General features: G+C 42.3%; 1 protein-coding gene across 4 annotated transcripts in view; it reads right to left on the bottom strand.

The window, feature by feature from the left end:
- Positions 1 to 10,741: 10,741 nt before the first annotated feature.
- The window catches only part of LOC311599507 (ATP-dependent translocase ABCB1), a 158,517-nt gene continuing 152,195 nt past the window's right edge, over positions 10,742 to 17,063 (bottom strand). For 3 of the 4 annotated variants that reach the window (XM_084785425.1, XM_084785426.1, XM_084785427.1), the window contains 3 exons: positions 15,928 to 16,134; positions 11,961 to 12,107; positions 10,742 to 11,331 (listed from right to left, as the gene is read on the bottom strand). In XM_084785425.1, the coding sequence (XP_084641551.1) occupies positions 11,125 to 11,331; positions 11,961 to 12,107; positions 15,928 to 16,134 (561 nt within the window). In that variant the 3' untranslated portion in view covers positions 10,742 to 11,124. The remainder of the gene's footprint in view (positions 11,332 to 11,960; positions 12,108 to 15,927; positions 16,135 to 17,063) is intronic. The other variant, XM_084785428.1, reaches the window with a different exon arrangement.

Genomic DNA, 17,063 nt, shown 5'->3' with positions numbered 1-17,063 from the left:
AAAAAACCCAAACATACAAACAAATCTCCCTATGGAAACTGCAGTGTGTCCCACAGTATACCCTTTTTTGCCCAAACAGCTTTACTTTTAAATGTACATTGCAGTGAGTCATTGGTCTGGTTCGAGGCCTCTGGCTTTCGCTGTACTATCAGTACTGGATTCTCACCTGGACTCCTCTAGGCTATCCTGTTGTTGCCCTGTGTCATGGAGACCCTGCAGCTTTGGCTCTGCAGGACTGGCCCCTCCACTGCTCCAGCAGTTCACAGATGCTCCAGCTGTTGGGATGGGCCAGCGCAAAGCCAAAGGGCCATTTTCACCGGCTGAAGGTGACACATCTTTCTCCATTTTTAAGCTACATTTCTTTTTAATGTATAAATTTATCTTGTTACACACGAGTAAAATAAACTACATACAACACGAAGAACCACGAGGCAATCAGAAATTATATAAATGTTACATTCATAGTGCTTTGGTTATTTTTATTTGGCAAACCTGAAGTAGATATCTTTCCTATCTTGTTGGGTCTAAATTTCAGAATGAAGATCAATATCTATCATATCTCATCTCTATTAACTTAAAATATCTATCTTAATCTAAAAAAATCTTAATCCCTAACCTACTAAGCTTAAGTAAAGACTTCAACCAATCAAGGGGACAAGTTAGCTAGAGAGTGAAGTCACTCATGGCTTTTTATTAAGAACAGATCAAACTGTCACAATGCACTTTGTCATTTAACATGTAGTTCTATATAAAGGTTCCTGTAGTGATTTGTTAGATGCGGCCCCCACGGACTCCTGTGTTTGATTGCTCAGCCCTTAGGGAGTGACACTATGAGGAGATGTGGTCTTATTGAAGTAGGTGTACATTGTTGTTTCTTTTCAAAATACACTCAGGTAAAAACAAACAAACAAACAAACAACAACCACAAAAACCTCCCCAAATTGTCCAAGCCCTTTAGTTCTGTAGTAGAGCTTTCTTTCCTATTTGAGAACCACAGTACACACTTGAGGTAGGGAGAGAGAAGTCACCTCTGAGTGAAAAATCCTACCAGCACACTGAGTAACTAGAACTCAGTGACCTGGAGAGTTGGAATGTTACAGCTCCAGGAGCAATTCATCCCGACCTACCTTTAGTCCTTCATGTTCTTTCATTGTTCATTTCTGTGTCTGACCTAACATTCTTTAAGGTAAACTAACTGGTAAAACTTTTTGTAGTATATTAACTTAGCTGCTCACCAGCCTCTACCAGCCCAAAAGCTAAGAATGCCGCCCAAGAGCACCTCACATTTCTGTAAGAGCTTCCCCCTCTTTACCGTATCTCAACTGCTTAATGTCCCCACCAGTGCATATGAAATTTGCCTCACCTTCTGACTTTCTTTTGTCCTCTGATCGTTAAAAGTTCATGTGACCTTCCCATGTTAGATCCCATGTTAGAACATGTTATTCAGACAATGGCTCTTCCTGTTTGGCTGATAAATAAACTATTTTTTTATTCCCATCTACTATGTATAAAAATAGTTCTTTTATTTTGAAAATCTATCTAGGTTTTTGTGAAACTTATGTTCAGTCATGTTTGTGTGTCCTGTGTGTTTTAGGGGTACATGCATGCCATACCTGCATACGGAGGTCAAAGATATCCTAAGGGATTCAGCTCTTTCTTCCCCTCATGTGGGGTCTGGGGATCGTTGAACTTGGGTGGCCTTCAATTTTGGTGAGAAACGCCCTTATCCACTGAGCCGTCTTCCTGGACCCACATGTAGGTTTTAATTTTCAGCGATAAGAACACAGTGTGTCTTCCAAGTCCAGGGGGAAATTTTTGATGCAACTATGCCCAGGTAACTGTATATTTTTCTCTTCTGTTTTAAGTTTGGTCCTTTGTTTATAGATGATAAATTTATATCATTTGTATTTAGAGTTTATTATAGATTTATTTACCACATATAGATGAAATTCAGAAACCTTATCAAAAGCATCTTCCCTTGCTAGAAGCCTTGGGCTTTTCTCTATCCCTTCCATCCATCTGCTCCCATCTTTCCTTCCTTCCTTCCTTCCTACCTTCCTTCCTTTCTTCCTTTCTTCTTAACTTCCTTTCTTTTATTAAGACGGTGTTTCATGTAGCCAAAGTTGGCCTCAAACTCAAACTATATAGATGAAGGTGACTTTAAACTTCTAATCTTCCTGCCCACTCTGCATGGAGAAACCTGCATTTTTTTCATTTTAAAAAGTCAAGATCTGGATATAATAAAATAAATATCAGTATTGGAGGTCTGTCATTTTTTGTTTGGATTTTTACTTATTTTTATTTTATGTGTATGGGATTTTGTGTATATGTGTCTGTGCACCCCATTTGTGCACTGCCCACAGAGGCCAGAAAGGGTATTGGATCTCCTGGGACTGGAGTTAACAAATGGTTGTGAGCCACCATGTGGGTGCTGCAAACTGAACTGGCACCTACTAGAAGGGTAGCTAGTGCCCCTAACCTCGGGACACTGTAACCCCAGAAGCCTTGTTCTTATTTATTGACCTCTACAAAGTTGGCTTCTGGTAAACTGTCTGTGGGGTTGATTATAATATTTAATAACCTTTCTTTGCTTGCTTTTCATTTTGATCCAACGATTCTAAATGATTTTTCTCTACTTACGCAATAACTGCAATGGGATAGAGGAGTAGTCTCCACTGATAAAAATCAAAACATTTCTTGGACACTTGAAATTCATGAGCAACCTTGCCCTCAAAGTGTCATACCAAATAGTGATAAAAGTCAAGACGGATGGTTTCTGAGTGAGCAGTGCATGGTCTCACATGAAGCAAGCTGCATTGTTTAAGAGAGAAGCAGCTCAGGGACTGATAATCATTGCTGCTGGTTTTGTCTTTCAGCTTTCTTACTTTCCTTCCTGACTCTTCTGTTACGGTATTCGGTTCACTAAGGAGGAAGCTCTGAGCACCTTGTTCACTTCTACAGGCCCCCAAACTTGGGTAACCTACTCAGAGCACAAGGCTGCAGGGTGTCCAGCCCTCCAGGGGTTAGCCGAGGCAGAACTGGGAGCATTCTGAAAACAATCCAAGCAGTCGGCTTTTTGCCTCTGATCTCAATGTGCAATGTGCAAATTCCACATTGCAGGCCTATCTTCCTCTTAACTTCGCTAGAAAGACAAGTCTGAGCACCATGTCTTTCCGTGACACTCAGCTGTCTAAAATACCTGTTGTATGATGCAACAGCTGGGGACCCTGGCTCCATTATGACGTGAGGAATGGCAGCTCCAGTGTCTTCTGCCTTCCTGCACTGGACTTTGCTTGTACTCTACTCTGCTGGGAGTGCTGTTCTCCACGTCCTCTCCAGGAATATCTACTCACCGAGTCTTTCCCCCTCCTGGGCCCACATAAAGCCAGTTACCATGAGGCCTATGTAAGAAACGAAGGTGATCACCGTGTCATTCCACCATGGCAGAACTTCCTAAGAAACAGCAAATCACAGCCACGTCAGGTTTCCTGGCTTTAATTTACTGAGCATTCCTGATTTCACTTGGTGTTCATAGCAACCACAGGTTCTGTCATTCTAATCTTAATTGCTAATATTGATTATTGAATGTCTCTCTGGGTCACAGATAGTTTCGGTATCTGTTTAAAGTGTTCTGCATACCATGGACAGGAGAAAACATGTTTGAGACAAAACCTGGGACAGTTAGAGGTCCTTTTCAGAGAAAAAATGTCATAGGCAAGTGTCCTCATGTCTGGCTATACCATGGGTCAATGTGCCCATCACATCTGAGCCTTAGGGAACTGTTTTCTTATAGTCCCAATTGAAGAGGTTGCATCCACTGTGACTGGTGTGATATCACAGGTGACATGATTCTTTTTCTTTTTTTAGGGGGGTGCACCAAACTGAATTATCAGTTTGTGCTTTATAATGTGCTGGCAGACAGTGACTGTTTACTTGCATAAACAGGGCGGTTTTTGGTTGTTTTGTTTTGTTTTGTTTGAGACAGGTTCTTGCTATGTAGCCCTGGCTGTCCTAGACCTCACTATGTACACTAGGCTGGCCCCAAACTCATAGAGACCTGCCTGCCTCGCAAGTGCTAGAATTAAAGGCATCTGCCACTACACTTGTTATTCTCTTTCTTTTTGCCTTTCTTTTTCTTTCTTTCTCTTTTTCTTTTTTTAAGAGGGAGACTTGCTGTGTAGTATGCACTCAGTACACCAGTGTCTATTTTGACTTATGAGTCTCCTGCATGTCCCGGCTGAGCACCAAGATTAAGGGGCTTGCATGCCACCATAGCCAATGATTGATTATTCTTACTGATGGAATTTGGGGTCACTCTGCCAGGTTCTGAAGTTGTTACCCTTAATTGTGTCTTACTTGTCCTAATGACTCATTTATGTAATACAGTAAAATCATTGCAATTTTATTAATGCTTATTGAGTATCTAACTAGATGTCTCTCTGTGTTCAGTGTACTATACAAAGGACTACTTATCTTGGAAATCAGTAAAAAATAAACTGAAACTATGTTTAAAAAATAATATGTACATTATAAAGATATATTTTGAACAAATGAATGGATTTTCTATGTGAATTTAGAATGACTTAGGAAATGTAGAGGATTTAAAAAGCCCAGTCATAATGCCAATCTGGAGCCCAGATGGGTGTTCTAAAGCCTACCAGCAATATGAGAGGAGGGAAAAGATATCATAAAGGCACACCTTTGACCTCATCTAAATTTGGTATGGTTATCACCAGAATCTCTTAGGCTCTCTTTGAAGGAAACAGTGCCAAAGGGATTCTAGTGTTTTTAAAGAAGAAAAGCTATTCCAGAATTATCTCAGAGCATTCTGAAACCGAGCAATAGGGAATACTAGGTCTACTAAATAGTAAGGAAAATTGTGAGACTTTAGTCAGTATGTATTAGCTCAGTACTTACTATCTCTGCACACTCAAATATATCCATATATTTACTGTCTGGTAAGTCAATGGCAAGACACAAATTGCATAGTACTAGTATCACATAACTATTGGCCATTTGCCTCAATTAGGCCTTTGTCAGATGACTCACATGAAGTTCTATAAAGATCAAATATGAAAGTGACAAAAAGAAAAATAAACATCCTGCTGATGCTGTATGTTTGATGTCCATCACTTAGATCTATACAAAGCTTTTCCAAGCACTCTGAAACTGGCAACAGTACAAGTCAAGACAAAAATGTGACTGCACGCAAACCTGAGGTTTTTGCAGTGATGAAAACATAGATATGCAAATGACAGTAACAAACCAGGAAAGAATATGTTGGTGACATACTCCGGCTAGAATCAAATTTTCAAGAAATATCTTGAAATAAATGTTTGTGTTGGGAGTCAGGTCAACTCAAGACTTTCTAGTGGCCCTGATGACAGGACAATGGGAACATTAAATTCTGTGTCTTTGTCCAGTAGCAGATGCGGCAAGGTCCTATGTGAGCTGGAGCCAGGGCCTTGAGGGAGTCAAGGTTGTGGTTTCTGGCGATGCAGCCCCTCCCCCCTGGGCTATGGTTATCAGTTCTAACACTGCGATGTCTGATGTCTGAGGTACCCTGTGTTCTCTTTGCCAACATTGTCTGACCCAGGTCTCTGCTGACCTTGGCCATTTCCCCCTTCAAATAGTATGTAAAAATCTGTGTGCATAATAGATGTATTTGGCAGTAGTAGTACACACCTTTAATTCCAGCACTTAGGATACAGAGGCAGGCAGATCTCTAAGTTCAAGGCCAGCCCCCTACAGAGTGAGTTCAAGGACAGTCAGGGCTACACACACGCGCACACACACACACACACACACACACACACACACACACACACACACTACTTGGCATAAATCCTTAGCTTATGTAAGACCTCCTGGTCCAAGGTATCCATCTTCTTTCTTCCTCTCCCTCTTGAGACCTTACTGTTGAGAACCATTATTCCTGTGGGTTCTGGTCAGATGTTATTATCTTCGTATACTTATGGTTTTTGAGCAGAAGAAATCATTTGTAATAGCCCACCTGTTTTATTAGCAGCTTCACCAAACATCAAATGATTCCATCCATTTCTAGCAACCTCTGCAAAAAGTTGCCGCTGGCGCCCACCTTGCCTTATGGAAGATCAGTAGCAAGCAGGCTGAGACCAGCACAGGTGTGAGTAGTGGTCATGTCATCACCTCCGTACCAGCTGGGATATGCTTAAGGTAGTACAGCGCAGAACCTGAAGGATTCCTTGTTGAGTAGGAATACTCGGGCTACTGGGCAGCTCCCCACCAACGTCCATCACCCTTCCCAGTTATTGCTTGAAACAGTGTCCCACCCCCACCCTCCGCCCGGCATTCCTCTCTCGAAGCCATTGTGAATCTAAGTGAGAGTGGAGGCTGGGGAAATGCTGTTCAGATTGTTGCTTTTCTGTTACCCATGAATTGGGTAATACCTGGGCAAAGTCAAATATTACCTCTAGATGTTAAGAAGAACCAGCTGCGTGGTGAGATTTATAACTCTTTTGTTTGTGTTACTTCTCATGTGTGCAGGGTGCTTGTGGAAGCCAGGGGACAACCACTGGATGTCATTTCTCAGGAGCATTTCCACCTTGTTTTGTTTTGTTTTGTTTACTTAGGGCTCACAGGCCTCTCTCCTCTACCTCTCTCCCCCGGCCAATGCTGGGAGTACAAGCACATTCCCTCATACTGCCTTTTTATGTGGCTGCTGAGACTGAACCGAATCCTTATTCTTGTTGGGCAAGCACATTACCAACTGAACTGTCTCTCCCCAGCCCTACTGTGGTACTTCTTAAGGCACATTAATGTAGCAACTAATGGGTTTAACTGTAGAATGTGTGTGTGTGTGTGTGTGTGTATGTGTGTGTATACATATATATGATAATATATATAAGCATATAGAAATATGTTATATATTCTATTATAAAATATATTTATATAAATATATTACATATAAACATTTGTGTATATTATATATCCTGTATTGTTCACATATAAAAATAAATATTATATATTAAATATATTATAGAAATATTATATATATCTTGTATTGTTCACACTGACCCCCTAACCTCTACCCTTTCCCAACCACCATTCCCTTTCCTTTCCTCTCAGCCACTAATAATCCCCTTTCCACTGTTAGGGTTTTTTTGGGTGTTTTTTGTTTTTGTTTTTTTTTTTGTCTTCTCTATAGTTTCACATCCTATGAGCTGTCCTCAGATCATAAGACGGGGTCAGATCCCCTGGAACTGGAGTTATGGATAGTTGGGGGCCATCATGTGGGTTCTGGGAACAGAAGCCAGGCCTTCTGCAGGAGAGACAAGTGTTCTTGACCACTGACTCATCTCTCCAGCCCTAGTAATGGTATTCAGCGTCTTCATGTTGTGTTACAGGTGCATCACATGGCGTTTCACAGCCCCAGTCAGTTGTTCTCTGCATTTTGACTAGTTGTAGAGGCTAGCCCTCATTGTTTGTGAACGTTCTATGCATGTCGTCAACTGAGGAAAGCAACCAACAACCTTACCCAGCTGTAAACCAATAAATCACAACGAGGACAAGTGTGGCAAGATGTCCCCGTGAAGGCTAGGGGTCTTGTCACTGTTCCTTTCTTTTCTTTCTTTCTTTCTTTCTTTCTTTTTCTTTTTTTTTTTTTTTTGAGAAGTATCTATTCAGATTATTTGTCAGTTTTTGAAATTGGATTACTTGGTTTCTTGTTGCTTTTTTGTGATCTGTATAATCTGGATTGGTAACAGTCTGTCAAATAGAAAATAATTGCAGGCCTGGCATGGTGGTGCACGCCTTTAATCCCAGGACTTGGAAGAGGCAGGAAGATCTCTGTAAAGTAAAGGCCAGACTGGTTTACAAAAATGAGTCCATGACAGCCAAGGTTGTACAGAGAAATCCTGGGGGGAGAGAGAGAGAGAGAGAGAGAGAGAGAGAGAGAGAGAGAGAGAGGGAGAGAGATGGAGAGAGATGGAGAGAGATTGATTGATTTTGCTTCCATGGTGTAGGTTGTATTTCTATTGGGCTGTTTTTTTTTTTTTTTGATGTGAAAAAGCTTTTTAATTAGATATAGTAGTGTTGATTAATGTTATGGTTACTGAGCTACTGGCATCACACCCAGGAAGTTGCTGTCTGTGCCAACATGTTAAAGTGCTTCCCCGATGCTTTATTCAAGCAGACTTAAAGTTTGAGGTGCTTGTTGCATTAAATAGTCTTTTATCTATTTGGAACTGAATTTGTGACAGACAGAAGTCCAGTCGTTCGCACGCATGACCAGTTTTCACATATCCATTTGCTGAAGGGCCTCTCTTTTCTCGAAAGGATGTTTTGTGCACTTTGCTTAAGAGTCAGCTGGCTGAGGTTCCATAGATTGGTTCCTGAGACCTTTTTTCTGCTCCAATGGTCTATGTGTTTGTTTTTATGCTAGTACCACGGTGTTTTTGTTACCGTGGTCTGGAACACGCCTTGTAATCAGGTATTGTAATACTTCCAGATTTATTCTTTTTGTTCAAGATCATAATGGTTAGTTCATGTCTTTTGTGTTTACATATGTGGTTTTAAATATGTTTAATATTTTGTATTTATTGACCATTTGGACTTCTTTGAGAATTCTTTATTTTGTGTGCCCATTTGTTGACTGTTTTGTGTGTGTGTGTGTGTGTGTGTGTGTGTGTGTGTGTGTATAATTTTGTGTTCTTTATAAATTCTAGTATAACATAGTTCCTAAAAGATATTAGTCCTCAGCCAGGTGGTGGTGGCACCCACCTTTAATCCCAGTACTTGGGAGGCAGAGGCTGTGGATCACTGTGAGTTCAAGGCCAGCCTGGTCTACAAAGTGAGTCTAGGACAGTCAAGGCTAAACAGAGAAACCCTGTCTCGAAAAACAAAACAAAACAACAACAACAACAACAAAAAGATATTAGTCTTGTGTCACATGCCTACCTGGAAAAGACCATTTTCTTACCCTTTAGGATGACTTTTTACTTTGTTGAGTGTTTCTTTGACTGTGAAGAAATGCTTTAACTGCATGCAATCCTATTCATCAGTTCTCATGGTAACTATCTGTATTGCGGAGTCCACTTCGGCATGCCCCTGACCTATGCTTCTATCTCAAAGTGTTCTGTGTTTATTTGCCTCTAGCAACTTTAAAGTCTCAGGCGTTATATTCAAACCTCTTTGGTCCAGAGCACCAGAGAGAGAGATCCACGGTCATTACACTGTGGAAAGCCAGTTCTCCAGGAACCACTTATTAGAGAGACTGCCTTTTGCCCAACTTGTGTTTTTGATACCTATGGGAACAGTCGCATCAGATACCTGCATGAGTTTATTTCTGGGTATTCCTCTGTATCCCATTGGTCCACATTGCCTGTTTGCATCAATACATGCTCTTTTGTTAGTATGTTTATACGGTAGGACTTGGACTAAGGGATTATGAAACCTCCAGCATTGTTATTTCTGCACCTGTTATGGCTATGGGGGGGGGGTCTCTGGGTTTCCATATGAGTTTTTTATATTTCCATGAAGAATGTCACTGAATGTTTTTATTTTTTTTTTACATCTCCATTTATATTATTACACATATATACAATAAACTACCTACAGCAAGAAGAACCATGAAAAAAAAAACAGAAATTATCGAATTTCGCTACACTTAAGATTTGGAGCACATTGAGCCTGTGGGCCACTTTTGATGAGACAGCATCTCCACCACATGAATTCAGATGGCCCACGCGCAGGGGTGGCTTCTCCTCTTCTAGAGTTTTCTTCAGGGTTTCTAAGTTTTCATCATAGCGTCATTCGCTTCCTTGATTAGCTCTATTCCTAGGTATTATATTTTGCATGTTTATTTATTTATTTTGAGACTATTGTGAATGAGACTGTTTCCCTGATTTTTCTCAGCATGTTCCTTACTTGTGTATAGAAGAGCTATTGATCTACGGATAATACTTATCATATCTAAGCATTTTCTGCTAGAGTCCTTACGATCTTTATTTACAAGAGGCTCTTATTTGCAATTAGGGATTTTTTTTAATTTCTTCCTTTTGAAAATGTTTTATTAGCATATATTAAATATATATAATAGTGAGTTTCACTGTGGTATTTTCATACATGTACATCACATCCTTCAACCATATTCATCCAGGTATGCTCTTTCGTCCCATTCTCACTCCTTTTAATACCCTTCATCTTCCTGGCTAGTGCTCCTTTAGTGTGTGTGTGTGTGTGTGTATGTGTGTGTGTGTGTGTGTGTGTGTGTGTGTGAGCGCGGACGCACGCGAGTGCGTGCGTGCATGCGTGTATGTGTGTGTGTGTACACACAAATACATGTATGGTGTTTGTATGAGTGCATATGTGTATATACTTGCCCACACAGGACAGTGTAGAGGCTGGACTCACTCTGATATCAAGATGTCCTCATTTGCTTTTCCTCTTATTTTTGGGACAATTCTCTCACTGAACATGGAGCTCCCTAGTGTGGCTAGGCTGGCCGGCCACTGAGCCTGCAAGCTCTACCTGTTTCTGCCTCTAGCACTGGCATTACAGATGCATACCATCATACCTTGTTGCTTACATAGGTGCTTGGGATCTGAACTCAGGTACTCTGTGTACCAGGCACTTTACCCACAGAGTGACCCCACACACAATAGACTAATTTTTAAAAGCTAAAATTATGTACAATATTTCAGTTGGTAGAATATATAAGTCCACAGGCATGTTGAACAAGATAACTCAAAGAATATGAATGTTCAGTTTCACTATATATATATTTTTTATACAAACATTTCAGTAATTTTTGACGCACACATAATTTGTTTAGTGAAGAAATCGGTTATAGTTACAAATGAGAAAGTATAAATAAAAGTATATATTATCAAGCATTTCCTTTTCATTCTTTTATGAATTTTACAGTGCAATATAGACCATGACTCTCCATTTGATGATGTATCTGTTTCTGTTCCTTCTAGTCTTCGAAGTCTCTGAGGATTCCACACCAGAATAAATGCTTTCCACTGTGACAGGAAATAGATAACCGGCTATTCTAAGAGTAGTGCTTTCTTTTTCACTTTGATTAAATGCCACATATTAATACAAATATTAAAAATATTTAGCATCTTACATGGTCACAGTTCATGAGCGCTTTGCTCCAGCCTGCACACTGACCATTGAGAAATAGATGCCTTTCTGCGCCAGCAGCTGCTGGTGGGTGCCGTGCTCCTTGATCTTGCCGTTCTCAATCACCACGATCAAGTCTGCGTTCTGGATGGTGGACAGGCGGTGCGCGATCACGATGCAGGTGCGGCCTTCCCTGGCTTTGTCCAGGGCCTCCTGGACAACCTGTTTCACAATCGCACAAAAGAATTAAGGATAAAAACAGTCCTCTTCCCAGGGTTTCGTAACAAGCCCAGGAATTTGTACATTCTGCCTTTCAACAGTCATGGTGGTGATAAAGCGGAGATTAGAAACCACGGTATCTGTCACAGCAGAGAAGTCAGCCTCACTTTGGAGGGATCCTGTGACAGACATAATCTAATATTGAGATAAGGGCGGTAAATCGAGTCCATCCAACCATGTAAAAACGCTCAGGTGCCTTGCCACACAACATCCCCAGAGGCGGCCCTCAGCTCTACAATGCATTCAGGAAACTGGAGCAGAAGTCAAAACCACCAACCTTTCTCAGGCTGGAAAGTCACCACCAGGCTCCAGCCTCGTCTCCCCTTCAGCCCTTCATGGGCTGCTGCAGTGATGCTGCCTGCAGGAGCAGATGGCTGCCACAAGCGGCTTGTAGGCAGAGCACCATGGAACAAGAAGGGCCCATGACTAATCTGCCTCTTACCACTAAAGGTCTCCCATGTCCCAGCTGCAGACATGTTTAAACTCCACTGGGAGCCAGCATCCCCAACAGCCAGCTGTCTGGAGCAGCGTTCTCTACTAAGGCAGAGGTAGAACCCCACATAAATCCTTACCTTTTCGCTTTCCGTATCCAGAGCGGATGTTGCTTCATCCAGAAGTAAAATATGAGGCTGTCTGACGAGGGCGCGAGCGATGGCGATGCGCTGCTTCTGCCCACCCGACAGCTGAGTTCCTTTGTCTCCTACTCTGGTGTTGTATTTCTGTGAACAGAATTTGGTTGTTATGAAAATAGAGCAGCTGGCAAAGTGCAAACACAGTCTGATCACAGAATATATAATTTTCTAACACACATAATCACATAATATAGAACACGAGTTTAAAATCCAAGTATAAAAATCAAATCTATGACTCAATATATATATTATAAACAATAACTAGAAAACTCAGGCCTACAAGCTAAAATGGGCTCATAGGAAAAAACAACATGGTAGATTTATTATCCCTGTTAAATGATTACATCTTCCTGAGGGATCAAACCGGGTCATCTTGTTAACCCTCACTTTCTTTTAATAGGGCCTCACTATATATCTCAGAACAGTCTCGCACTTCCTACATAGACCAGGCTGGCCTTGAAATGCCACCCACCACCCCCTGGGTCAGTCTTAACAAGTGGTAAGGTGACAGATGAGTGCTATTGTGCCTGACTTTATCTTCTTTCTGGAAAACAGATACCTTAAAACCATGTTCTATAGTGTGCATTGACCAAAATGATGAAAGTCGGAATACTGCAGTGGTGTTAACTTTCATCCTCTGGCTTCATTACATTTAAGACAAGATAGGCAGGAAATTTAAAACAGCTGCACATTACTATCAAAGCTGCAATCAATGCCCTGTTTAGTATTTTAAAGTGAAAAAAGAAAGACATTCTTAGGGTGTTAGCATTTCAATCTTTGATTTTATGAACTATCGCCAACAATTAAATGATTTTAATGGATATTAAGGAATTATGCTTTAATATTTAACTTTGTCAGTGGTGGCACATGCCTTTAATCCCAGCACTTGGGATGCAAAGGCAGGAGGATCTCTGCGAGTTCAAGGCCAGCCTGGTCTACAGAGAGAGAGTTCCAGGACAGCTAGAGTTGTTACACAGAGAAACCCTGTCTCGAAAAACAAAACAAACAGACAAACAATTAACTTTGAAAAGTCAAGTATTCCTCAAAACCATTGGTTTCACATTCCATTCAAAGATCTTCCTATGCTGTCTCCTGCAGTAGGCAGTTATTACTGTCAATATGACATGCAGAGACAGAGATTACAGGGTATACACAGGATATGGGGACATGTAAAATGAAGAAGCAGTATTTTCCTATTTTTGAGGCCTTAAGACAAAAGCAAACAAAAAAAATGTAAGATTATAGACAAAATGTGGGCTCTCTGATTTTTGGGTGTTTTTTGTTTTTTGGTTTTTTGGTTTTGGGGGGATTTTTTGAGGCAGGGTCTATCTTTGTAGCCTTGGCTGTCCTGGACTCGCTTTGTAGACCAGGCTGGCCTCGAACTCACAGAGATAAACCTGCCTCTGCCTCCTGAGTGCTGGGATTAAAGGTGTACCCCACCACGCCCAGCCGTGGATTCTGATTTTTATCCCTGAATTTTGACTGTTAAGTACATGTTCTCTATACTCCTTTTTGTTGGTGTGTGTGTGTGTGTGTGTGTGCACGTGGACACACAGGCTGTGTACGTTGGGAACTGTGTGCCTTTTTTCTTGAGATGGGATTTCTCCCGGGGATCTAGGGCTCACTGGTTATGCTGGCTGTAGGTGAAGTGTAAGGGATCCTCCCGTGTGTGCCTTCTCAGGGCTGGGAGTATAAGCACGTACCCCAGCTTGTTCTGCATGGGTGCTAAGGATTGAACTCGGGGCCTCATGGTTATACTTCAGGCATTTTAATGGCTGAACTATCTCTCTAGTTTCTGGATACTCTTTTTATTTGCTACATTTGATGCCCTAGTACTGTGGTGGCAGAACAAGGTTCCCATTTGTATAGAAGGCCCCCGTGAGGACCGGGCAGATGGCTGATACAGGTTCCATCTCTAAGCTGCACCTCCCTCAGAATCCAGGTGCTGTGCTGTGTTCCACGGAATGTGAGTGCAGCACTGTCAGACCACAGGGATTCACAGTGACCCTTGTAGGGCCTCTAAGGACAGGGTTAACCCTGTAGGGAGGAGGAAACAAGCTATGGCAAAATAAGCCAATTTCGAGGTCCAGTCACTCAGAAGGGGATGCTTAGAGAACACAGGGCAAAAATCATGATGTCCACAGAGGCTCTCTGAGTAAGAAAATATCAACATCCTTAGGTGGGTCCTTGAGGACAAGATCTATTTAAGAGACAGAGAGAGAGAGAGAGAGAAAATCTCAGGCCCTGGACACTGCTGCCAAATTCTTCTTCAGCAGGGCTAGGGTGGGGTCTGGTAAGTTGTACTCCTGACAGCCTCCAAGGTGATGCTGACCTACATTCAGGCTTTTAGAGTCAGTGACTCTTACTAGTAAAGAGTGACTGGTTTCCTCAAAAAGAGTTAATCATTCATGGTTGAACTACGCTGAGGAGAGGAAGGGGACAGGCCTCCTCTGAGGTGATATGCTTGAGAGCAGCAGGTGCCAGCCTTGACTGACAGGTTAGTTTGTTTGTTTGTTTGTTTGTTTGTTTGTTTTTTCATTCAGAAGAGCTAATACAGGGATTGAAGAATCTGCATTTCTAACAACTTCTAAGGTAAGGACTCAGGCCTCAACACGCAGTGAATCTGATTAATAAAGGGGTCTGAGGCTTGTACTTTGAGTATTTCAGCCTCAAAGGTCAATCCCTGTGGCTGCACCACACTGAGAAGAGGAAGGGAACAGACCTCCTCCCAGGTCATGTGTTCAGGAGGAGCAGTTACCTGTGGAGGGCCCACATGACAAGAGATAACTTGGGAAGAGTTAGGGCCACTTGACCTCGCCATCCTTGCCCAGGAGGCCTCAGCCTTCCTGGCTGGTTGGAGGCTATTAAATCTTATTTTGCAGAGGGCATCTCCTGCCGTATGTAACTCAACTAGTGACAATGGAAGGAGGTATCTTATTTGCTGGAGAGATGGCTCAGTGGTTAAAAGCTCTGGCTGCATGATAGCACAGGCCTGTAATCCCAGCCCTCAGGGAGGCAGAGGCAGGTGGATCGCTGTGAGGTTGAGGCCAGCCTGGTCCACAAAGAGTCCAGGATAGCCAAGGCCAGACAGAGAAACCCTGTCGAGTTTGGGTCACCCGGTGTTGTCATGCTTGCCTGGCATTTTATCATGAGCACTTCCTGTAATAGTGAGCATAACTAATGATAATGGGAGAGTGCATATTATTTATGTAAGACACAGTTTAAAAAATAAGCCCTAAGATGGTGTACAAGAAGGTGAGGGGTCCAATTTATCTAATTTACAGGAAGAACTCAGAGAAGTCTTTAGGACAAATAGCTCAAGGGAGATTTTGATAGACAACTCTATGGTAGCTGGGCACCATACAATGGATAGCATCGGAATTATAGATTGTATAATGCCATAACCATCCTACTGACTTGACTCTATTCATAGCACCTTCTTTCTTGGACCTTTGAGGAAAACTGCGGATGACCATGCCTGGTCCCTCTCCAGCGGCAGTGAAGCCACAGTGGGAATTAGATGCTGGGACCCTTTACGTGGGAAAAGACGCTCAGACATATCCCTGGGCCTGACACGCGTGGATCTTCAAGCTTACAAACTAAACAGCTGTTGCAGTCCTCAAAGTTCCTGTCTTTTATACTTGAGGATGTCTAATATTCTGTTCCTTCCTCACAGTGATGGGTCAGGGTAAGCATAACCCCTCACAGAAGCCTCTATGCTAGGAAAGATATATTTTGGTTGCTAATTTCTCTTTACCTTTGGGCAAGCAGACTTCTAAGTTTCTGATGACAGGCCTAGGGGTATGTAGCGCATACCCGTGGTAGAACACTTGTCCTGGGTTTCATCCCCAGAATGGGGGTGGTAAGCATTAAAGGGACTGCCGTCTACTGAGTCCAAGGTACATACGTCAGGCAGTGAGTCGATGAACTGGTGGATGTTGGCCTCTTTGGCCGCCTTCACGATCTCATCCTGGGACACGACCCGGCTGTTGTCTCCATAGGCGATGTTCTCTGCGATGCTGCAGTCAAACAGGATGGGCTCTTGGGACACGATGCCCAGGTGTTGTCGGAGCCACTGGACATTGAGTTGCTTTATTTCTTTGCCATCTAGAACCTGAAAGTGAGGGCTCACAGATCAGCTTCGGGACCAACACAATTCAGATTTGGAAAAGTTACTAAAATTTTTGGGTTACTCTGAGATGAAAGAAAAGGCTCTCTGGTTAATATTTTAGTTGACATTACATAATTTGCTATATTCTCCTATGTATGTATTAATGCAGTTGACTCTGGCTTGCCTCTCACTGCCTCTACAACTCTCATGCCCAACACCTAAGGTAGTTTCTCACGGGCTCTTAAAGTTTTGTTGAATATGGAATCCTGATTGTTTCCTCACTATTTTAGCTGAGGAAATAAAAGGGCATCCCTCCATATTCTGTCCACTTTCCAAATATGTCCACTTCACTTTGGGAATCCTGCTTGTTTGGTTGTGCCATGGAAGATGTCCTCTGTGACAGTAGAATTGTCTTATCCTGACCATGAAAATGCTCTTAACCACTTCCCGGAACTGCCTCCCATTCCTACTGCTGTTCTTCCTTACCTCCTTTTCCCTGGATTTTCTTCACAATCCACACCCACTTAAATCTCTACATCCCTCTCTAACCATCCTCAAACCTGCTAAACTGTTTGTGCTTCATCGAGAGGAAAGTGGCAGAAATAGCCCACAGATTGCCATATTGTATAATGACTTCTCAGTCCTCCTTCATCCTTGCAAACCGTTTGTTGTTGTTGTTGAAATGTGCCCTAATCTTGACGTTTCGTCCCATTTCCTTCTCCCGCAACTCTCTTTATCATGTTTTGCCAGCTCTTACACTGTCAGCCGAAATCTCACCATGGCAAGGGAGATAGGTGGTCAAAGGCTGGTTGCAGCAGAGAACAGAGGGGCGGCATGTTGAAAGTGAAGCTGGATAAATTGGCTAGTGCAGTGGGCATAGACTGGACAGCAAACCTGGGCTGTCAGGTTATCCAACTGAGGCTCTTGTGTAA

The sequence above is a fragment of the Acomys minous genome (assembly GCF_964271855.1).
Source record: "Acomys minous genome assembly, chromosome: 6".
Lineage (NCBI taxonomy): Eukaryota > Metazoa > Chordata > Mammalia > Rodentia > Muridae > Acomys > Acomys minous.
Note: the sequence above shows the minus strand (reverse complement) of the source record. Positions and strands in the feature narration are given on the sequence as shown.